Source organism: Stenella coeruleoalba (assembly GCF_951394435.1).
Source record: "Stenella coeruleoalba genome assembly, chromosome: 10".
Classification (NCBI taxonomy): domain Eukaryota; kingdom Metazoa; phylum Chordata; class Mammalia; order Artiodactyla; family Delphinidae; genus Stenella; species Stenella coeruleoalba.
In genome coordinates, this window is record NC_137156.1 from 52883821 (window position 1) to 52909114 (window position 25294).

The 25294-nt window shown below is 41.4% G+C and overlaps 2 protein-coding genes across 3 annotated transcripts in view; both read right to left on the bottom strand.

Annotated features, from left to right (window-relative positions):
• The window catches only part of CMTM6 (CKLF like MARVEL transmembrane domain containing 6), a 49517-nt gene that overhangs the window by 19953 nt on the left and 4270 nt on the right, over positions 1-25294 (bottom strand). Inside the window, exon 2 of the mRNA XM_079934179.1 lies at positions 3080-3256. Within this exon, the coding sequence (XP_079790305.1) occupies positions 3080-3256 (177 nt within the window). The remainder of the gene's footprint in view (positions 1-3079; positions 3257-25294) is intronic.
• DYNC1LI1 (dynein cytoplasmic 1 light intermediate chain 1) overlaps positions 3118-25294 on the bottom strand; it is a 94338-nt gene continuing 72161 nt past the window's right edge. For both annotated transcript variants that reach the window (XM_079934178.1, XM_079934177.1), the window contains 2 exons: positions 7387-7490; positions 3118-3256 (listed from right to left, as the gene is read on the bottom strand). The gene's annotated coding sequence lies outside the window, so the exon portion shown is untranslated. The remainder of the gene's footprint in view (positions 3257-7386; positions 7491-25294) is intronic.

Consider the following 25294-nt stretch of genomic DNA (forward strand, 5'->3'; position numbering starts at 1 on the left):
TCAATAAAGTCCATCTTGTTTAATGTATCATTTAAAGCTTGTGTTTCCTTATTTATTTTCATTTTGGATGATCTGTCCATTGGTGAAAGTGGGGTGTTAAAGTCCCCTACTATGATTGTATTACTGTCGATTTCCCCTTTTATGGCTGTTAGCATTTGCCTTATGTTTTGAGGTGCTCCTATGTTGGGTGCATAAATATTTACAATTGTTATATCTTCTTCTTGGATTGATCCCTTGGTGTCCTTCTTTGTCTCCTATAATAGTCTTTATTTTAAAGTCTATTTCGTCTGATATGAGAATTGCTACTTCAGCTTTCTTTTGATTTCCATTTGCATGATGTATCTTTTTCCATCCCCTCACTTTCAGTCTGTATGTGTCCCAAGGTCTGAAGTGGGTCTCTTGTAGACAGCATATAGATGGGTCTTGTTTATGTATGCATTCAGCCAGTGTATGTCTTTTCATGGGAGCATTTAATCCTTTATATTTAAGGTAGTTATCAATATGTATGTTCCTATTACCATTTTCTTAATTGTTTAGGGTTTGTTATTGTAGGTCTTTTCCTTCTCTTGTGTTTCCTGCCTAGAGAAGTTCCTTTAGAATTTGTTGTAAAGCTGGTTTGGTAGTGCTGAATTCTCTTAGCTTTCGCTTCTCTGTCAAGGTTTTAATTTCTCTGTCTAATCTGAGTGAGATCCTTGCTGGGTAGACTAATCTTGGTTGTAGGTTTTTCCCTTTCATCCCTTTAAATATGTCCTGCCATTCCCTTCTGGCTTGCAGAGTTTCTGCCGAAAGATCAGCTGTTAACCTTATGGGGATTCCCTTGTATGTTATTTTTCCCTCGCTGCTTTTAGTATTTTTTCTGTGTATTTAATTTTTGATAGTTTGATTAATATGTGTCTTGGTGTGTTTCTCATTGGATTTATCCTGTATGGGAATCTCTACTCTTCCTGGACTTTATTAACTATTTCCTTTCCCATATTAGGGAAGTTTTCAACTATAATCTCTTCACATATTTTCTCAGTCCCTTTCTTTTTCTCTTCCTCTTCTGGGACCCCTATAATTCCAATGTTGGTGCATTTACTGTTACCTCGTAGGTCTCTAAGACTGTCCTCAATTCTTTTCATTCTTTTTTCTTTATTCTGCTCTGCAGTAGTTATTTCCAATAATTTATCTTCCAGGTCACTTATCCGTTCTTCTGTCTCAGTCATTCTACTATGGGATTCCTTCTAGAGAAGTTTTAATTTCATTTTTTGTGTTGTTCATCATTGTTTCTTTGCTCTTTAGTTCTACTAGGTCCTTGTTAAACGTTTCTTATATTTTCTCCATTCTAGTTCCAAGATTTGGGATCATCTTCACTATCATTACTCTGAATTCTTTTTCAGGTAGACTGCCTATTTCCTCTTCAATTGTTTGGTCTGCTGGGTTTTTACTTTGCTCCTTCATCTGCTGTGTGTTTCTCTGCTTATCATTTTGCCTAATTTACTGTGTTTGGGGTCTCCTTTTCACAGGCTGCAGTATGTAGTTCCCGTTGTTTTTGGTGTCTGCCTCCAGTGGCTAAGGTTGGTTCAGTGGGTTGTGTAGGCTTCCTGGGGGAGGGGACTAGCGCCTGTGTTCTGGTGGATGAGGCTGGATCTTGTCTTTCTGGTGGGCAGGACCGTGTCCGGTGGTGTGTTTGGGGGTGTCTGTGACCTTATTATGATTTTAGGCAGCCTCTCTGCTAATGGGTGGGGTTGTGTTCCTGTCTTCCTAGTTGTTTGACATAGGGTGTCCAGCACTGTAGGTTGCTGGTTGTTGAGTGGAGCTGGGTCTTAGCGTTGAGATGGAGATATCTGTGAGAGCTTTCGCCGTTTGATATTACGTGGAGCTGGGAGGTCTCTGGTGGACCAGTGTCCTGAAGTTGGCTCTCCCACCTCAGAGGAATAGGCCTGACACCCGGCCTGAGCACCAAGATCCTGTCAGCCATAGGGCTCCATCTGTTATTTCTCTCTTTTTTCTGTTTTTTTCCTCAAGAAAAAACCCTCTTCCTCCTGTTTTCTGTTTATCTCCTGTCTTCTTTGTACATTTTTTCTTGATTGATCTCCCTTTCACTTTCACCCTGTAGCTCTCTCTGGGCTTCTATTTCTACAGCAACAATGGGACTCTGGATGTTGTGGGCCACTTTTTTTGCCAATTGGCCGAGGAGAAGTGTTTGTAGGCGGATTGTTAACCACTGTGCCACCAGGAAAGTCCCTCTCTTTTTTTAATAGTTAAAATTTACCTTAATTTTGATCTCTTCCCTCAAAACTGTGAATTCTTTCATAAAGCAACCCTGATAGTTACAATTCCTCATAAACCACTCCTGATAACTTGAATGCTATTGAAGAAGTAAACTGCTCAATTCTTTCTTTCTTAAATGCAGTAACTATATAAATTATCTCATCTGTTATCTCAAAAATCCATATTATACTCAAATAAAAAGAGGGTCAGCAGACTAAGTCTTTAGAAAGTTATACATCTCTAATTTTGTGAGTATAAAATTCTCACATAGACTTTTATTAAAAGGGAAATTTTTGCACAATGAATTTAACAAATACCTTCTAAATTCACTTATAGAGAACTTTCTTTCATAAAATAAAATCAAAACAAAATAGGTAGAATTACATGCTCTTTTGTTTAGAAGCTTTAGAAATATCAATATATCACATTAGTTCATTACTCCATCTCTTACGTCCGGCATAACACCTGGCCTACAACAGGCACACAGTGAATAACTGTAGAACCAGTGAGTGACAGTCTGAAATGTGAGAAATCAAAAGTGACAAAATCCTAGTTTTTACAAAATACCTCATGTGAATTAGATTAAACCACCAATAACTGTAAATTATCAGCAGTGTCTGTCACTCTCATTCTAATTTCACCTTCCCCCTCTACCATACCATCTGGCAGGGAAAAACTGAGTTGCTTAGAGGCAGAGCTGGAACAATGGATAGAGTCTTTTCCTGTTACTGAGTTATGAAAGCATTACTACTGTGAACAATACAACTATACAAGATCCAAAAATATATAAATTCTTGTTATAGGGATTATATTTTTTCATGCTTACCGATGACTTGACTTTTGCGGGATCAACTTTATCATAAACTGGAGTGCAGTACACAATCAGCGTAAGGAGACTCAGCAGAAAGGCACTGCAGCTTACAAATTCGAAAAAGTAAAGGCCTCCACACAAAGTACATTGTGACACAACTTCCTCACAGATAAAGGCCAACAGAGACAGCACCTACAAAAGAAACAAAACATTTTGCTTAAGTGTTTTTCAGGGAAACCTATAGTATTCAGAAAACACCACCTGTTCACTCAAATATTTATCAAGTGGAGACTCGGCAAACAAGATTACTGAATGAACCTGATCTACACATAATTTACACTCCAGTTGCCTTGAAGGGAATATAGGTACACAGATAATTAACTACCTACTGTGTGCTAAATGCTAGAATACGAGAAATCTGGGGTGTTGTTATAAAAGCACACAGAAAAAGCACTCAATCTGGAGGTTGGGAAAGGCTTCCTGAAGGAAAGCTGAGACCAGAAGGACAGTAGAGTCAGTTGTGGGGTGAAAGATAGGGGAAAAAGTTCCAGGCAGAGAAGCAGTGCACAGAAAGACCTAGAAGTGAGAGAGCTCGGTACCTTCCCACGCCAACCACACACAGATATCCCACAAGCCCCACTCAACTGTGAAAGTGAGTTGAGTCAACATGGCTAACATGTCAGAGGGGAGGGGATGGCAGCACTGAAATCATGAAATGAGACCAGAGAGGTAATAAGCAGAGGCCAGATCTAAATGCCTCCTTTTACTAGTTTAAGGAATCTGGATTTTAAGCGTTTTTAAGGCAAAGAGGTAGGGACTTCCCTGGTGGCGCAGTGGTTAAGAATCCGCCTGCCAATGCAAGAGACATGGGTTTGAGCCCTGGTCTGGGAAGATCCCACATGCCATGGAGCAACTAAGCCTGAGCGCCACAACTACTGAGCCTGTGCTCTGGAGCCCGCGAGCCACAACGAGTGTGCCCAGGTGCCACAAGTACTGACGCCCGCGCGCCTAGAGCCCGTGCTCTGCAACAAAGAGAAGTCACTGCAATGAGAAGCCCGCGCACTGCAACGAAGAGTAGCCCCCGCTCGTCGCAACTAGAGAAAGCCTGCATGCAGCAATGAAGACCCAATGCAGCCAAAAATAAATTTTAAAATAATAATAAATAAATAAGTGTATAAAGCAAAGGGGTAACATGATCAGGTTTATGCTTTTAGTAGTTCTTTATAGCTACAATATAAAGAAGGGATGGGGAGGAGAGCCGGGGTGGGGCTGGAGACGGGGAGGGGGAGACAGTGGGGGAGGGCAAAACTGGGGCTGGACATCCAGTTGGGGAAGCTGATGTCAGAAATCAGAGGAAAGACAGTGAGCAGGGTAGTAGTAATGGACAAGAGTGAAATCACTGGAAGATGCAGTAGAAGCCCTCATCAGACAGGATGAATACAAATGGAATAGGAAAGAAGCTAATACATATATGCTTAAACCATTTTATTTTCATTTAAAACAAAAGGCACATTTATTTATTCAGTCTTTTGAAGTGGGCCTTTTCTTTGAGAATGCACCTGACTGGAATTCCTCATCATGTTTTCTGCATTAATCACTTCCATCATTTATGACTACCACTTCCAGACTGATGTTATTTGAAGTGGAGCAAGATCTGGGACACCTGAGAAGCAGCGCACAGAATCCTTCTAGAGTCGGACTAGTTTTACTAGCCTTTCACAGTTGCCTTGCTCTTACTTAATTCCACTGCAAGTATTTTAGTAGTTTTTTTCGTCTTTCCAAAGCATTCAATTTATTTTCATAGAAACAATTCCTTTTCACATTCAATTTTAGTCTTGCAGTTATTTAACTGGCCATAAAAAGTATAATTTTGGGGAGTTCCCTGGTGGTCCAGTGGCTAAGACTGCACTCCCAATGCAGGGGGCCGGGGTTCAATCCCTAGTCAGGGAACTAGATCCCCCATACTGCAACTAAGAGTTTGCATGCTGCAATGAAGATCCCGTACGTGGCAGTGAAGATCCCACGTGCCACAACTACGACGCGGCGCAGCTAAATAAATAATTTTTTTTAAGTATAATTTTTATGCATTTGTATTTAATGGAGAACAGTTATCTCTGGCTAATTTGGCAACTCAATTAAATGCAGGTGGTTTTAACAGCGCTCCCACTGTTGTGTGATGTGGTATTAACACACTGGTGCCTCACTGAAGAAAGAAGAGTTTTTCTTCTTCTTTTTAAGAGGCAAGGGTGCTGGGAAGAGAATAAATTCCAGAAGAGTTAGGTGGAGCTGGCTAGGAGGCAAAAGGATACATGGGTCTGGAGCTCAGGGGACAGGTCTGAGGTGGAGACTAAGATGTGGGAGATTACCCAGAATGAGGAAAGTCGGCCCTCTGCAGAACTGTGAGGAACCCCAAGATTTAAGGGATGAGCAGAGGGGGAGACAACAGCAAAGGACAATTAGGAGCAGCAGTCCAAGGGGTAGTCGATCAAGAAAAAAGTATTTCTACTCAGAGCAAGTAATCAAGAGTGCTGAATGCTACTCACAGTACTGAAACGCTTACATGAGACTGAGCTACAGGGTTGCTGGTGACATCAACAGGACCATTTCAGTGTGCTCAGGGAGGCAACCTAGATTACTATACTGTACACTGGAAGTGAGGGCTGGACAAGGCAGTGCAATAGAGACAGCCCAGTCACCCAGTGCAGCTTTGAGTGGCCAGATAAAGGGTAGTAGTGGATGAGGTCAAAGGGAAAGGAATTTCAAGACAGGAGAGAACTGAGCATGTTTAAATGCTTAGACAGAAACCTGTAAGATGTCTAAAGACAGAGAAAGAAAAGAGGATCTCTAAAGGCAAGATTCAGGGCTCAAGGTGTGAGGCTAACTCTTCTCTAGAAATAGGAAGGAAGAGAGAGAAGAGATTCACTTGTGCAGTTTGTGTGGGTTTTGTAGAAGCTAAGGGAATTTCCTTCTGGGTATTAAACCATCAAAATGACTGATGACCCAAGTCAAAGCCTTTTGGGAAATGCCGTCTCACACAAGTCAGGCCAGCAGGAGCCACCAGATATATTAATGGCAATAAAACTGCTACCAAAATCAACACATACGTTAAGTAGGCAATCAAAATTTTATCCTACGAAACACTTTCATCAAATCAGAGGTCAATGGTACAGCCACTCTGGAAAACAGTTTAGCAGTTTCTTTAAAAACTAAGCATGCAACTGCCATATGACCCAGCAACTGCATTCCTACATTCTGTATATGACCAAGAGAAATGAAAACTTACGTTCCTGCAAAAACTGATACATGAAAGTTCGTAACATTTTACTCATCAGAGACCCAAACTCTAAACACTACAGATGTCCTTCAATGGTTATACAAACTGTGGTAATCCATACCATGGAATACTACTTAGCAATAAAAAGGAACAAACTTGGTATATGCAACAATCTGGATGAGTCTCCAGAGAACTATGCAAAGTGAAAAAAATCCAATCTCCAAAGGTTACATACTGCATGACTCCATTTATATAATAACAACGCTTATAGAGATAGAGAACTAATTAGTGGTGGCCAGGGGAGAGGGGAGAGGTGTGGCTATAAAGGGGTGGCACGAGGGAACCACATGGTGATGGAACAGTTTTGTTTTTTCTTTTTTAATTTTTATTCATTTATTTATTTATTTTTTGGCTGCAATATTTCTTCGTTGCCGTGTGTGGGTTTTCTCTAGTGGCAGCGAGCAGGGGTTACTCTTCATTGCGGTGTGCAGGCTTCTCGTTGCGGTGGCTTCTCGTTGCGAAGCATGGGCTCTAGGTGCGCGGGCTCACTAGCTGTGGTGCACGGGCTTAGTTGCTCCGCGGCATGTGGGATCTTCCCGGACCAGGAATTGAACCCATGTCCCCTGCACTGGCAGGTGGATTCTTAACCACTGCGCCACCAGGGAAGTCTGATGGAAAAGTTCTGATTCTTGATTGCAGCAGTGATTAAGGAAGCTACACTTGATAAAAGAGCATAGAGGTACACACACACACACACACACACACACACACACACACACACGGATGCAAAGGACCTCCCTTTACATTTTGTTCTTGCAAGTTCCTGTGATTCTATAATTATTTCAAAATAAAAAGTTAAAAAAGTCAAATCCAAATTGGCATCTAAACCTCTAAGGGATTTCCCCCTTCCTGTTGGCAATACAAAATTCATATATTCCCACAACTGAAAAAGAATGCATGTAAGGACGAAAATAGGTCCTATTGCTGTGATTTCCTGTAAGTTAATGAGGCATAAAATGGTCCAGAATATCCCAAACAACTTCCTCACATCAGACAGATGTTAGGCGAGGCGTTCCCAGTCACCGCACCACAGGATAAAGCGACACACCAAGCCAAGTCCCAAAAGGTCATTGTGTAAAAGTACTTCTTCACCTGTAATTATAATTACAAGAGGAGTTTTTATAAGTCTACAGTATAATAAGATACCAAATGTCTTAATATTCCATTTGCTTTATTCTTGACTCTATGTTAAATCTTGTCCAAGTTTTAGGAGTTTCTCTATGAGACATTTGCAAAATACACCTGAGGTGTATGAAAGTCAATTAACTATGAGAAGATATGAGCCTAAAACTCTAATAGGGGTGTGAGAATAGTTGATCTTGAACCATTCTTCTCTACAATAATGAGATTATGAGGAACACTCATCAGTGCAGGCTATAAGACAATAAAATCTTATCTGTAGTAGAGACACAGACTGCTTATCTACTCTCCCTAAGAAAAGGGCAGGATCCAGCTGGGCCAGAAGCAATCAGTGACAAGTCATTACAAGACCTATTCCAAACTTATTAAAGGAATCATTCTTACTGACCTTAAGCCCTAAAGCAGTATCAAGAGGAGGGTTCTGCATGGACATCTTAGAGAATGAAGGGGTAGTAGATCAAGTTTGGAATTTACTAGTTCCTATTCCCAGATAAAGGCCATGAAATTAACACGACAAGCTATATTCAGTATGAAAATTTCTCTTGACTCCCCATCTCTGATGCTACTAACCTTCCTTTAAAATCTCCCACAGCACTGTACAGTCTCTAATACCAAATAAAGGGATCATTTCACAATATATACAAATATCACATTATTATGTTGTACATCTGAAACTGTTACATGTCAATTATACCTCAATTTAAAAAATAAGTTAGAGGGAGACCTTCAAGATGGCAGAGGAGTAAGATGTGGAGATCACCATCCTCCCCACAAATACATCAGAAATACATCTACATGTGGAACAACTCCTACAGAACACCTACTGAACTCTGGCAGAAGACCTCAGACCTCCCAAAAGGGTGCACGAGGAGAGGGGATTCAGAGCACTGCCTAAAGGAGCTCCAGAGATGGGCGTGAGCCATGGCTATCAGCACGGACACCAGAGACGGGCATGAAACGTTAAGGCTGCTGCTGCAGCCACCAAAAGGCCTGTGTGCAAGCACAGGTCACTCTCCACACCTCCCCTCCCGGGAGCCTGTGCAGCCCGCCACTGCCGGGGTCCTGTGATTCAGGGACAACTTCCCTGGGAGAACACACGTGCAACTCAGGGACTGTTGCAATGTCACGCCAGCCTCTTGCTGCTGCAGGCTCACCCCACATTCCACACCCCTCCTTCCCCCCGGCCTGAGACAGCCAAAGCCCCCTAATCAGCTGCTACTTTAACCCCATCCCATCTTGGTAGGGAACAGACGCCCTCAGGCGACCTACACGCAGAGGTGGGCCCAAATCTAAAGCTGAACCCCAGGAGCTGTGCGAACAGAGAAGAGAAAGGGAAACCTCTCCCAGCAGCCTCATGAGCAGTGGATTAAATCTCCACAATCAACTTAATGTACGCTACATCTCTGGAATACCTGAATAGACAACAAATCATCCCAAAATTGAGGCGGTGGACTTTGGGAGCAACTGTAGACTTGAGGTTTGCTTTCTGCATCAGATTTATTTCTGGTTTTATGTTTATCTTAGTTTAGTGTTTAGAGTTTGTTATCATCGGTAGATTTGTTTATTGATTTGGTAGCTCTCTTCCTCCTTTTTTTTTGAGATATATTTTTTTCCTTTTTCTCTTTTTGAGAGTGTGTACGTGTATGCTTCTTTGTGTGATTCTGTCTGAATAGCTTTGCTTTTACCATTTGTCCTACGGATCTGCCAGTCCGTTTTTTGTTTTTGTTTTTTTTTAGTATACTTTTTAGCACTTGTTATCATTGGTGGATTTGTTTTTTTGGTCTGGTTGCTCTCTTCTTTCTTTTTTTTTTTTTCGTGTTTTACTACTTTTTAACTTTTTAAATAATTTATTTACTATTATCATTTTTTTGCAGTATGCGGGCCTCTCACTGTTGTGGCCTCTCCCATTGCAGAGCACAGGCTCCAGACGCACAGGCTTCAGCGGCCATGCGCACGGGCCAGCCAGTACGCGGCATGTGGGATCTTCCCGGACAGGGGCACGATCCCATGTCCCCTGCATCGGCAGGCGGACTCTCAACCACTGCGCCACCAGGGAAGCACAATAATTATTTTTAATTTTAGTAACTTTATTTTATTTATTTTTTCTTTCTTCCTTTCTTTTTTTCCTCCCTTTTCTTCTGATCCATGTGGCTGACAGGGTCTTGGTGCTCCGGTCAGGTGTCAGGCCGGTACCTGTGAGGTGGGACAGCCAAGTTCAGGACACTGGTCCACCAGAGACCTCCCGGCTCCATGTAATATCAAACGGCGAAAGCTCTCACAGATATCTCCATCTCAACGCTAAGACCCAGCTCCACTCAACAACCAGCAACCTACAGTGCAGGACACCCTATGCCAAACAACTAGCAAGACAGGAACACAACCCCACCCATTAGCAGAGAGGCTGCCTAAAATCATAATAAGGTCACAGACACCCCCAAACACACCACCAGACACGGTCCTGCCCACCAGAAAGACAAGATCCAGCCTCATCCACCAGAACACAGGCACTAGTCCCCTCCACAAGGAAGCCTACACAACCCACTGAACCAAACTTAGCCACTGGAGGCAGACACCAAAAACAACGGGAACTAGGATCCTGCAGCCTGCAAAAAGGAGACCCCATACACAGTAAGATAAGCAAAATGAGAAGACAGAAAAACACACAGCAGATGAAGGAGCAAGGTAAAAACCCAGCAGACCAAACAATTGAAGAGGAAATAGGCAGTCTACCTGAAAAAGAATTCAGAGTAATGATAGTGAAGATGATCCCAAATCTTGGAACTAGAATGGAGAAAATGTAAGAAACGTTTAACAAAGACCTAGAACAACTAAAGAGCAAACAAACAATGATGAACAACACAATAAATGAAATTTAAAAGTCTCTAGAAGGAATCCACAGCAGAAAAACTGAGGCAGAGGAACGGAGAAGTGACCTGGAAGACAAAATATTGGAAATAACTACTGCAGAGCAGAATAAAGAAAAAAGAATTGAGGACAGTCTTAGAGACCTCTGGGACAACAGTAGACGCACCAACACTGGAATTATAGGGGTTCCAGAAGAAGAAGAGAAAAAGAAAGGGACTGAGAAAGTATTTGAAGAGATTATAGTTGAAAACTTCCCTAACATGGGAAAGGAAAAGTTAATTCAAGTCCAGGAAGTGCAGAGAGTCCCATACAGTATAAATCCAAAGAGAAACACGCCAAGCCACATATTAATCAAACTATCAAAAATTAAATATAAAGAAAAAATATTAAAAGCACAAGGGAAAAACAACAAATAACATACAAGGGAACCCCGTAACGTTAACAGCTGATCTTTCAGCAGAAACTCTGCAAACCAGAAGAGAGTGGCAGGACATACTTAAAGTGATGAAAGGGAAAAACCTACAACCAAGATTAGTCTACCCAGCAAGGATCTCACTCAGATTAGACAGAGAAATTAAAACCTTTACAGAAAAGCAAAAGCTAAGAGAATTCAGCACTACCAAACCAGCTTTACAACAAATGCTAAAAAAACTTTTCTAGGCAGGAAACACAAGGAAAAGACCTACAATAACAAACCCCAAACAATTAGGAAAATGGTAATAGGAAAATACATATCGATAATTACCTTAAATGTAAATGGATTAAATGCTCCCACCAAAAGACACAGACTGGCTGAATGGATACAAAAACAAGACCCACCAACATGCTGTCTACAAGAGATCCACTTCAGATGTAGGGACACATTCAGACTGAAAGTGAGGGGATGGAAAAAGATACATCATGCTAATGGAAATCAAAAGAAAGCTGGAGTAGCAATTCTCATATCAGACAAAATAGACTTTAAAATAAAGACGATTACAGGAGACAAAAAGGACACTACATAATGATCAAGGGATCAATCCAAGAAAAAGATACAACAATTTTAAATATTTATGCACCCAACAGATGAGCACCTCAATACATAAGGCAAATGCTAACAGCCATAAAAGGGGAAATAGACAGTAACACAATCATAGTAGGGGACTTTAACACCCCACTTTCACCAATGGACAGATCATCCAAAGTAAAAATAAATAAGAAAACACAAACTTTAAATGATACATTAAACAAGATGGACTTAATTCATATTTATAGGACATTCCATCCAAAAACAACAGAATACACTTTCTTCCCAAGTGCTCATGGAACATTCTCCAGGATAGATCATATCTTGGGTCACAAATCAAGCCTCAGTAAATTCAAGAAAATTGAAATCGTATCAAGTATCTTTTCCGACCACAACGCTATGAGACTAGATATCAATTACAGGAAAAACTCTAAAAAAAAAAAAAAACACATGGAGGCTAAACAATACACTACTTAATAACCAAGCTATCACTGAAGAAATCAAAGAGGAAATTAAAAAATACCTAGAAACAAACGACAATGAAAACACGATGACCCAAAACCTATGGGATGCAGTAAAAGTAGTTCTAAGAGGGAGTTTACAGCAATACAATCCTACCTCAAGAAACAAGAAATATCTCAAGCAACCAAAAGTTACACCTAAAGCAATTAAAGAAAGAAGAACAAAAAAGCCCAAAATTAGCAGAAAGAAAGAAAGAAATAAAGATCAGATAAGAAATAAATGAAAAAGAAATGAAGGAAACAATAGCAAAGATCAACAAAACTAAAAGCTGGTTCTTAGAGAAGATAAACAAAATTGATAAACCATTAGCCAGACTCATCAAGAAAAAAGGGAGAAGACCCAAATCAATAGAATTAGAAATGAAAAAGGATAAGCAACAATTGACACTGCAGAAATACAAAGGATCATGAGAGATTACTATAAGCAACTATATGCCAATAAAACGGACAACCTGGAAGAAATGGACAAATTCTTAGAAAAGCACAACCTTCCGAGACTGAACCAGGAAGAAACAGAACATATAAACAGACCAGTCACAAGCACTGAAATTGAAACTGTGATTAACAATCTTCCAACAAACAAAAGCCCAGGACCAGATGGCTTCACAGGTGAATTCTATCAAACATTTAGAGAAGAGCTAACACCTAGCCTTCTCAAACTCTTCCAAAATATAGCAGAGGGAGGAACACTCCCAAACTCATTCTATGAGGCCACCATCACCCTGACACCAAAACGAGACAAAGACGTCACAAAGAAAACTACAGGCCAGGGACGTCCCTGGTGGCGCAGTGGTTAAGAATCCGATTGCCAATGCAGCTGACACGGGTTTGAGCCCTGGACTGGGAAGATCCCACATGCCACAGAGCAACTAAGCCCATGCACCACAACTACTGAGCCTGTGCTCTAGAGCCTGTAAGCCACAACTCTTGAGCCCACGAGCCACTACTGAGCCCACATGCTACAACTACTGAAGCCCACGAGCCTAGAGCCCGTGCTCTGCAATAAGAGAATCCACCACAATGAGAAGCCTGAGCACCACAAGGAAGAGTAGCCCCTGCTTGCCATGACTAGAGAAAGCCCACAGGCAGCAACAAAAACCCAATGCAGCCAAAAAAGAAAAAAGAAAAGTACAGGCCAACATCACTGATGAAAACAAAGGCAAAAATCCTCAACAAAATACTAGGAAACAGAATCCAACAGCACATTAAAAAGATCATACACCATGATCAAATGGGGTTTATCCCAGGAATGCAAGGATTCTTCAATATACACAAATCAATCAATGTGAAAAACCATATTAACAAACTGAAAGAGAAACACCATATGATAATCTCAACAGATGCAGAAAAAGCTTGTAACATTATTCAACCCCCATTTATGATAAAAACACTACAGAAAGTAGGCATAGAGGGAACTTACCTCAACATAATAAAGGCCATATATGACAAAACTACAGCCAACATCATTCTGAATGGTGAACAACTGAAACCATTTCCACTAAGATCAGCAACAAGACAAGGTTGCCCACTCTCACCACTATTATTCAACATAGTTTTGGAGGTTTCAGCCACGGCAGTCAGAGAAGAAAAAGAAATATAAGGAATCCAAATCGGAACAGAAATAAAGCTGTCACTGTTTGCAGATGACATGATACTACACACAAAGACTCCAAAAGATGCTACCAGAAAACTACTAGACCTAATCAATGAATTTGGTAAAGTTGCAGGATACAAAATTAATGCACAGAAATCTCTTGCATCCCTATACACTAAGAATGAAAGATCAGAAAGAGAAATTAAGGAAACAACAAAAAGAAAAAAATACCTAGGAATAAACCTACCTAAGGAGACAAAAGACCTGTATGCAGAAAACTGTAAGACACTGATGAAAGAAATTAAAGGTGATACAAACAGATGGAGAGATATAACATGTTCTTGGATTGGAGGAATCAACATTGTGAAAATGACTATACTACCCCAAGCAATCTACAGATTCAGTGGAATCCCTATCAAACTACCAATGGCATTTTTCACAGAAGTAGAACAGAAAATTTCACAATTTGTATGGAAACACAAAAGACCCTGAGTAGCCAAAGCAATCTTCAGAAAGAAAAATGGAGGTAGAGGAATCAGGCTCCCTGCCTTCAGAATATACTACAAGGCTACAGTAATCAACAGTATGGTACTGACACAAAAACAGAAATACAGATCAATGGAACAGGATAGAAAGCCCAGAGATAAACCCACGCACATATGGTCACCTTATTTTGATAAAGGAGGCAAGACTATACAGTGGAGAAAAGACATCCTCTTCAGTAAGTGGTGCTGGGAAAACTGGACAGCTACATGTAAAAAAATGAAATTAGAACACTCCCTAACACCATACACAAAAATAAACTCAAAAAGGATTAAAGACCTAAATGTAAGACTGGAAACTATAAAACTCCTAGAGGAAAACACAGAAAGGACATTCCCTGACATAAATCACAGCAAGATTGTTTTTGACCCACCTCCTAGAGAAATGGAAATAAAAATAAAAATAAACAAATGGGGGCTTTGCTGGTGGCGTAGTGGCTGAGAGTACGCCTGCCGATGCAGGGGACACGGGTTCGTGTCCCGGTCCGGGAAGATCCCACATGCCGCAGAGCAGCTAGGCCCGTGAGCCATGGCCGCTGAGCCTGCGCGTCCAGAGCCTCTGCTCCGCAACGGGAGAGGCCAGAACAGTGAGAGGCCCGCGTACCGCAAAAAAACAAACAAACAAAAAACAAATGGGACGTAATGAAACTTCAAAGCTCCTGCACAGCAAAGGAAACCATAAACAAGATGAAAAGACAACTTTCAGAATGGGAGAAAATACTTGCAAATGAAGCAACTGACAAAGGATTAATCTCCAAAATTAACAAGCAGCTCATGCAGCTCAATATCAAAAAAACAAACAACCCAAGAATGGGCAGAAGACCTAAATAAACATTTCTCCAAAGAAGATATACAGACAGCCAAGAAACACATGAAAGCATGTTCAACATCACTAATCATTAGAGAAATGCAAATCAAAACTACAATAAGGTATCACCTCACACCAGTTAGAACGGCTATCTTCAAAAAATTTACAAACAAATGCTGGAGAGGGTGTGGAGAAAAGGGAACCCTCTTGCACTGTTGATGGGAATGTAAATTGATGCAGCCACTATGGAGAACAGTATGGAGGTTCCTTACAAAACTAAAAATAGAACTACCATATGACCCAGCAATCCCACTACTGGGCATATACCCTAAGAAAACCGTAATTCAAAAAGAGTCATGGGGATGAGGGGAAGATGGTGGAAGAGTAAGACGTGGAGATGACCTTCCTCCCCACAGCTACACCAGAAATACATCTACACGTGGAACAACTCCTACAGAACACCTACTGAATGCTGGCAGAAGACCTCAGACGCCCAAAAGGCAAGAAAGTCCCCACGTACCTGGGTAGGGCAAAAGAAAAAAGAATAAACAGAGACAAAAGGATAGGGATGGGCCCTGCACCAGTGGGAGGGAGCTGTGAAAGAGGAAAGGTTTCCACCCACTAGGAAGCCCCTTCACGGGCAGAGACTGCGAGTGGCGGACGGGGAAAGCTTCGGGGCCGCGAAGGAGAGCACAGCAACAGGGGTGCAGAGGGCAAAGCAGAGAGATTCCCGCACAGAGGATCAGTGCCAACCGGCACTCACCAGCCCAAGAGGATTGTCTGCTCACACGCAGGGGCGGGCGGTGCTGGGAGCTGAGGCTTGGGCTTCGGTCGGAGCGCAGGGAGAGGACTGGGGTTGGTGGCGTGAACACACCTGCAAGGGGTTAGTACACCACGGCTAGCCGGGAGGGAGTCCGGGGAAAAGTCTGGACCTGCCGAAGAGGCAAGAGACTTTCTCTTCCCTCTTTGTTTCCTGGTGTGCGAGGAGAGGGGATTAAGAGCGCTGCTTAAAGGAGCTCCAGAGACGGGCGTGAGCCGCGGCTAAAAGCACGGACCCAAGAGATGGGCATGAGACGCTAAGGCTGCTGCTGCCGCCACCAAGAAGCCTGTGTGTGAGCACAGGTCACTATCCACACCCCCCTTCCGGGGAGCCTGTGCAGCCCGCCACTGTCAGGGTCCCGGGATCCAGCAACAACTTCCCCAGGAGAACGCACGGCGCACCTCAGGCTGCTGCAATGACACGCCGGCCTCTGCCGCCACAGGTGTGCCCCGCACTCCATGCCGCTCCCTCCCCCTGGCCTGAGTGAGCCACAGCCCCCGAATCAGTGGCTCCTTTAACCCGGTCCTGTCTGAGAGAAGGACAGACGCCCTCCGGTGACCTACACTCAGAGGCGGGGCGAAATTCAAAGCTGAGCCCCGGGAGATGTGAGAACAAAGAAGAGAAAGGGAAATCTCTCCCAGCAGCCTCAGGAGCAGCAGATTAAAGCTCCACAATCAACTTATGTACCCTGCATCTGTGGAATACATGAATAGACAATGAATCATCCCAAATTGAGGAGGTGGACTTTGAGAGCAAGATTTATGATTTTTTCCCCTTTTCCTCTTTTTGTGAGTGTGTATGCTTCTGTGTGAGATTTTGTCTGTAGAGCTTTGCTTTCACCATTTGTCCTAGGGTTCTATCCGTCTTGTTGTTTTTTCTTTTTTAAAAAAATTTTTTTTCTTAATAATTATTTTATCTTACTTTACCTTCTTTCTTTCTTTCTTTCTTTCCTTCCCTCCTTCCATCCTCCCTCCCTCCCTCCCTCCCTTTCTTCCTTCCTTCCTTTCTTTCTTTTTCTACTTTTTCTCCCTTTTATTCTGCACTGTGTGGATGAAAGGCTCTTGGTGCTGCAGCCAGGAGTCAGTGCTGTGCCTCTGAGGTGGGAGAGCCAACTTCAGGACACTGGTCAACAAGAGACCTCCCAGCTCCACATAATATCAAATGGCGAAAATATCTCCCAGAGACTTCCATCTCAACACCAGCACCCAGCTTCACTCAACGACCAGCAAGCTACAGTGCTGGACACCCTATGCCAAACAACTAGCAAGACAGGAACACAACCCCACCCGTTAGCAGAGAGGCTGCCTAAAATCATAATAAGTTCACAGACACCCCAAAACACACAACCAGACGTGGACCTGCCCAACAGAAAGACAAGATCCAGCCTCATCCACCAGAACCAGGCACTAGTCCCCTCCACCAGGAAGCCTACACAACCCACTGAACCACCTTCAGACACTGGGGACAGACACCAAAAACAGCGGGAACTACAAACCTGCAGCCTGCAAAAAGGAGACCCCATACACAGTAAGATAAGCAAAAGGAGAAGACAGAAAAACACACAGCAGATGAAGGAGCAAGATAAAAACCCACCAGACCTAACAAATGAAGAGGAAATAGGCAGTCCACCTGAAAAAGAATTCAGAATAATGATAGTAAAGATCATCCAAAATCTTGGAAATAGACAAAATGCAAGAAACATTTAACAAGGACCGAGAAGAACTAAAGATGAAACAAGCAATGATGAACAACACAATAAATGAAATTAAAAATACTCTAGATGGGATCAATAGCAGAATAACTGAGGCAGAAGAACGGATAAGTGACCTGGAAGATAAAATAGTGGAAGTAACTACTGCAGAGCAGAATAAAGAAAAAATAATGAAAAGAACTGAGGACAGTCTCAGAGACCTCGGGGACAACATTAAACGCACCAACATTCGAATTATAGGGGTTCCAGAAGACGAAGAGAAAAAGAAAGGGACTGAGAAAATATTTGAAGAGATTATACTTGAAAACTTCCCTAATACGGGGAAGGAAATAGTTAATCAAGTCCAGGAAGCACAGAGAGTCCCATACAGGATAAATCCAAGGAGAAATACGCCAAGACACATATTCATCAAACTATCAAAAATTAAAAACACAGAAAACATATTAAAAGCCACAAAGGAAAAAAAACAAATAACACAAGGGAATCCCCATAAGGTTAACAGCTGATCTTTCAGCAGAAACTCTGCAAGCCAGAAGGAACTGGCAGGACATATTTATAGTGATGAAGGAGAAAAACCTGCAACCAAGATTACTATACCCAGCAAGGATCTCATTCAGATTTGATGGAGAAATTAAAACCTTTACAGACAAGCAAAAGCTGAGAGAGTTCAGCACCACCAAACCAGCTTTACAACAAATGCTAAAGGAACTTCTCTAGGCAAGAAACACAAGAGAAGGAAAAGACCTACAATAACAAACCCAAAACAATTAAGAAAATGGGAATAGGAACATACATATCGATAATTACCTTAACTGTAAACGGACTAAATGCTCCCACCGAAAGAGACAGATTGGCTGAATGGATACAAAAACAAGACCCATATATATGCTGTCTACAAGAGACCCACTTCAGACCTAGAGACACATACAGACCGAAAGTAAGGGGATGGAAAAAGATATTCCATGCAAACGGAAACCAAAAGAAAGCTGAAGTAGCAATTCTCATATCAGACAAAACAGACTTTAAAATAAGGACTATTACAAGAGACAAAGAAGGACACTACATAATGATCAAGGGATCAATTCAAGAAGAAGATATAACAATTGTAAATATTTATGCACCCAACATAGGAGCACCTCAATACATAAGGCAAATACTAACAGCCATAAAAGGGGATATCAACAGTAACACATTCATAGTAGGGGACTTTAACACCCCACTTTCACCAATGGACAGATCATCCAAAATGAAAATAAATAAGGAAACACAAGCTTTAAATGATACATTAAACAAGATGGACTTAATTGATATTTATAGAACATTCCATCCAAAAACAACAGAATACACATTTTTCTCAAGTGCTCATGGAACATTCTCCAGGATAGATCATATCTTGGGTCACAAATCAAGCCTTGGTAAATTTAAAAAAATCGAAATTGTATCAAGTATCTTTTCCGACCACAATGCTATCAGACTAGATATCAATTACAGGAAAAGATCTGTAAAAAATACAAACATATGGAGGCTAAACAATACACTACTTAATAACGAAGTGATGACTGAAGAAATCAAAGAGGAAATTAAAAAATACCTAGAAACAAATGACAATGGAGACATGACAACCCAAAATCTATGGGATGCAGCAAAAGCAGTTCTAAGAGGGAACTTTATAGCAGTACAACCCTACCTTAAGAAACAGGAAGCATCTCGAATAAACAACCTAACCTTGCACCTAAAGCAATTAGAGAAAGAAGAACAAAAAACCCCCAAAGTTAGCAGAAGGAAAGAAATCATAAAAATCAGATCAGAAATAAATGAAAAAGAAATGAAGGAAACGATAGCAAAGATCAATAACACTAAAAGCTGGTTCTTTGAGAAGATAAACAAAATAGATAAACCATTAGCCAGACTCATCAAGAAAAAAAGGGAGAAGACTCAAATCAATAGAATTAGAAATGAAAAAGGAGAAATAACAACTGACACTGCAGAAATACCAAAGATCATGAGAGATTACTACAAGCAACTCTATGCCAATAAAATGGACAACCTGGAAGAAATGGACAAATTCTTAGAAATGCACAACCTGCCAAGACTGAATCAGGAAGAAACAGAAATATGAACAGACCAATTACAAGCACTGAAATTGAAACTGTGATTAAAAACCTTCCAACAGGACTTCCCTGGTGGCGCAGTGGTTGGGAGTCCGCCTGCCGTTGCAGGGGACACGGGTTCGTGCCCCGGTCCGGGAGGATCCCACATGCCACGAAGCAGCTGGGCCCATGAGACATGGCTGCTGGGCCTGCGTGTCCGGAGCCTGTGCTCCCCAATGGGAGAGGCCGCAACAGTGAGAGGCCCGTGTACCGCAAAAAAAAAAAAAAAAAAAATTCTTCCAGCAAACAAAAGCCCAGTACCAGATGGCTTCACAGGGGAATTCTATCAAACATTTAGAGAAGAGCTAACACCTAGCCTTCTCAAATTCTTCCAAAATATAGCAGAGGGAGGAACACTCCCAAACTCATTCTACGAGGCCACAATCACCCTGATACCAAAACCAGACAAGGATGTCACAAAGAAAGAAAAATACAGGCCAATATCACTGATGAACACAGATGCAATAATCCTCAACAAAATACTAGCAAACAGAATCCGACAGCACATTAAACGGATCATACACCATGATCAAGTGGGGTTTATTCCAGGAATGCAAGGATTCTTCAATATACGCAAATCAATCAACGTGATACACCATATTAACAAAGTGAAGGAGAAAAACCACATGATCATCTCAATAGATGCAGAGAAAGCTTTCGACAAAATTCAACACCCATTTATGATAAAAACCCTGCAGAAAGTAGGCATAGAGGGAACTTTCCTCAACATAATCAAGGCCATATATGACAAACCCACAGCCAACATCGTCCTCAGTGAAAAACTGAAAGCATTTGCACTAAGATCAGGAACAAGACAAGGTTGCCCACACTCACCACTCCTATTCAACATAGTTTTGGAAGTTTTAGCCACAAAAATCAGAAGAAGAGGAAATAAAGGGAATCCAAATCGGAAAAGAAGAAGTAAAGCTGTCACTGTTTGCAGATGACATGATACTATACATAGCAAATCCTAAAGATGCTACCAGAAAACTGCTAGAGCTAATCGATGAATCTGGTAAAGTAGCAGGATACAAAATTAATGCACAGAAATCTCTGGCATTCCTATACACTAATGATGAAAAATCTGAAAGTGAAATCAAGAAAACACTCCCATTTACCATTGCAACAAGAATAAAATATCTAGGAATAAACCTAACTAAGGAGACAAAAGACCTGTATGCAGAAAATTATAAGCCACTGATGAAAGAAATTAAAGATGATACAAATAGATGGAGAGATATACCATGTTCTTGGATGGGAAGAATCAACATTGTGAAAATGACTCTACTACCAAAAGCAATCTACAGATTCAATGCAATCCCTATCAAACTACCACTGGCATTTTTCACAGAACTAGAACAAAAAATTTCACAATTTGTATGGAAACACAAAAGACCCTGAGTAGCAAAGCAATCTTGAGAAAGAAAAACGGAGCTGGAGGAATCAGGCTCCCTGACTTCAGACTATACTACAAAACTACAGTAATCAAGACAGTATGGTACTGGCAAAAAAACAGAAAGATAGATCAATGGAACAGGATAGAAAGCCCAGAGATAAACCCATGCACATATGGTCACCTTATCTTTGATAAAGGAGGCAGGAATGTACAGTGGAGAAAAGACAGCCTCTTCAATAAGTGGTGCTGGGAAAACTGGACAGGTACATGTAAAAGTATGAAATTAGATCACTCCCTAACACCATACACAAAAATAAGCTCAAAATGGATTAAAGACCTAAATGTAAGGCCAGAAACTATCAAACTCTTAGAGGAAAACATAGGCAGGACACTCTATGACATAAATCACAGCAAGATCCTTTTTGACCCACCTCCTAGAGAAATGGAAATAAAAACAAAAATAAACAAATGGGACCTAATGAAACTTCAAAGCTTTGCACAGCAAAGGAAACCATAAACAAGACGAAAAGACAACCCTCAGAATGGGAGAAAATATTTGCAAATGAAGCAACTGACAAAGAATTAATCTCCAAAATTTATAAGCAGCTCATGCAGCCTAATAACAAAAAAACAAACAACCCAATCCAAAAATGGGCAGAAGACCTAAATAGACATTTCTCCAAAGAAGATATACAGACTACCAACAAACACATGAAAGAATGCTCAACATCACTAATCATTAGAGAAATGCAAATCAAAACTACAATGAGGTTATCACCTCACACCAGTCAGAATGGCCATCATCAAAAAATCTACAAATAATAGATGCTGGAGAGGGTGTGGAGAAAAGGGAACCCTTTTGCACTGTTGGTGGGAATGTAAATTGATACAGCCACTGTGGAGAACAGTATGGAGGTTCCTTAAAATACTAAAAAAAAAATAGAACTACCATATGACCCAGCAATCCCACTACTGGGCATATACCCTGAGAAAACCATAATTCAAAAAGAGTCATGTACCAAAATGTTCACTGCAGCTCTATTTACAATAGCCCAGAGATGGAAACAACCTAAGTGTCCATCATCAGATGAATGGATAAAGAAGATGTGGCACATATATACAATGGAATATTACTCAGCCATAAAAAGAAACTAAATTGAGCTATTTGTAATGAGGTGGATAGACCTAGAGTCTGTCATACAGAGTGAAGTAAGTCAGAAAGAGAAAGACAAATACCGTATGCTAACACATACATATGGAATTTAAGAAAAAAAAATGTCATGAAGAATCTAGGAGTAAGACAGGAATAAAGACACAGACCTACTAGAGAATGGACTTGAGGATATGGGGAGGGGGAAGGGTAAGCTGTGACAAAGCGAGAGAGTGGCATGGACATATATACACTACCAAACATAAAATAGATAGCTAGTGGGAAGCAGCCGCATAGCACAGGGAGATCAGCTCGGTGCTTTGTGACCACCTAGAGGGGTGGGATAGGGAGGGTGGGAGGGAGGGAGACGCCAGAGGGAAGAGATATGGGATCATATGTATATGTATAACTGATTCACTTTGTTATAAAGCAGAAACTAACACACCATTGTAAAGCAATTATACTCCAATAAAGATGTAAAAAAGAGTCATGTACCACAATGTTCACTGCAGCTCTATTTACAATAGCCAGGACATGGAAGCAATGTAAGTGTCCACTGACAGATGAATGGATAAAGAAGATGTGGCACATATATACAGTGGAATATTACTCAGCCATAAAAAGAAATGAAATTGAGTTATTTGTAGTGAGGTGGATGGACCTAGAATCTGTCATGCAGATTGAAGTAAGTCAGAAAGATAAAAACAAATACCATATGCTAACACATGTATGTGGAATTAAAAAAAAAAAATGTTTCTGAAGAACCTAGGGCCAGCACAGGAATAAAGACGCAGAGATAGAGAATGGACTTGAGGACACAGGGAGGGGGAAGGGTAAGCTGGGACTAAGTGAGAGAGTGGCATGGACTTATATATACTACCGAATGTAAAATAGATAGCTAGTGGGAAGCAGCTACATAGCACAGGGAGATCAGCTCGGTGCTTTGTGACCACCTATAGGGGTGGGATAGGGAGGGTGGGAGGGAGACGCGAGAGGGAGGAGATATGGGGATATATGTATATGTATAGCCGATTCACTTTGTTATGCAGCACAAACTAACACACCACTGTAAAGCAATTATACTCCAATAGGGCTTCCCTGGTGGCGCAGTGGCTAAGAATCTGCCTGCCAACGCAGCAGACACGGGTTCGAGCCCTGGTCGGGAAGATCCCACATGCCGTGGGAGCAACTAAGCCCATGCGCCACAACTACTGAGCCTGCGCTCTGGAGCCCATGAGCCACAACTACTGAAGCCCACGCTCCTAGAGCCTGTGCTCCGCAACAAGAGAAGCCACCGCAATGAGAAGCCCACATGCCGCAACTGGAGAAAAGCCCTCACGCAGCGATGAAAACCCAATATAGCCATAAATAAATAAATAAATAAAAATTTTAAACAAAATTATACTCCAATAAAGATGCTGGAAAAAAAAGTTAAAAAAATACAGTGTATTGAGTATTATGTATCCAACATTGTAATATATATAGGAATATGTAATAACAGAGCAACAAGATCAATGTATAAGAAAACAATAATTTTATATCTCATAATTGAGCATTTGTTATACATAAATTCAGGAAATATCAGGAAAATGTTCAGATCCACCTGCACTAATAATAGCTGGAGAAAGATGAGTGGGAAAGCAAGACTCAAATCAGGGCCAAGAGACACACAGGATCAGGATAGGCAGAGGGCATTCCAGGTGCAGCACAAAAGGAACAGATTCATGCCAGCAAGGATTTGCACAGTAGCCCAAAAGGGATAATAAGGCAACCAACCTAACTGGATGGGAAATGATGAGGAAAATGGTTAAGGAGTTGAGTGACAGTGATGATCGTGTCAGGGAGTATGGACTTCTAGATGCAGGCACTGCCTGTCTGGTTTAGTTGGTTAGCAGACAGGAGGAGCGGAGGTCCGGATGAGGCCTGAAGGAACATCAACAGTTCAAGGGGAGGAGAGAACAGGGCAACTTGCACCAGACAAGCAAGTCACAGGAAGTTTAACACTTCTTTCCTAAACTGCTTAAGAAGCAAGGACTTCCGGGACTTCCCTGGTGGCGCAGTGGTTAAGAATCCACCTGCCAATGCAGGGAACATGGATTCGATCCCTGGTCCGGGAAGATCCCACATGCCACGGAGCAACTAAGCCCGTGTGCCACAACTACTGAGCTGCGCACCTAGAGCCCGTGCTCCACAATGAGAAGCCCGCGCACCACAACGAAGAGTAGCCCCCGCTCGCCGCAACTAGAGAAAATCCGTATGCAGCAACAAAGACCCAATGCAGCCATAAGTAAATAAACAAACAAATAAATTCAAAAAATTTTAAAAGCAAGGACTTCACTGGTGGTCCAACGGTTGGGACTCCGCGTTTCCGATGTAGGGGGCTGCACGGTGCAGCCAAAAAAAAGAAAGGAAGTAAACACACTCCTCCAAATTGTAAATCTAACAATGATGCTGCGGAGTGTGTGAGTGGTGTGAGGGCTGAAATGTGGCTTATTTTATTAATCATATATATGTAAGTAATCGTATATATTTATGTTTATATTTGTAAGCAGACACTTTTTTGTATTAAAAAAGAAAAAAGATGTGAAAGTTAAGGGAAGAAGTTTGAGAAATGTGTGGTCACCAGCATTAAATACCAAAGTGGTTAAAGATTGGAAAAGAGATAAAGTCACTGAATTGCATAAGGAAATAATGGTGAATGCAACCCATAAATTTAGAGGCTCACTGATTACTTTCTGGCAAACAGTTTTGCTCTCAATGGCATGAAGGCATGTACTAAAGATTGCTTACTGGATATTAGGCTAAGTATCTAACAACAGTACGTACACCCAATGCGGCTCCTTCTAATGACGAAATTTTACCCAAACATAATTAAGGGAATTATCAAGCTCTTAGAGTTGGGAGAGCCCTTGGAGAGCACAGTCTCCCAGCCTCATGCTTACAGTTGATGGACTTAATCTCTGACAGACTAAATCCCAAGTGAGCCAGGCACAGACAAGAACCCGGGTCTCCTAACTCCTACTCTGTACTTGTTTCCCCCCATAAAGCACTGTTTGTTAAGTTCATTTTACGACTATGTATGTTTGTGTAGGTTTTCCCTGTAAGTTGGGTTTTTGAAGTTACAACCATAGTTTTGTGCATTTCCCCTTTTGCTGGTAAATCATACATTAAAACCAATGTGCTAGGGTCAACA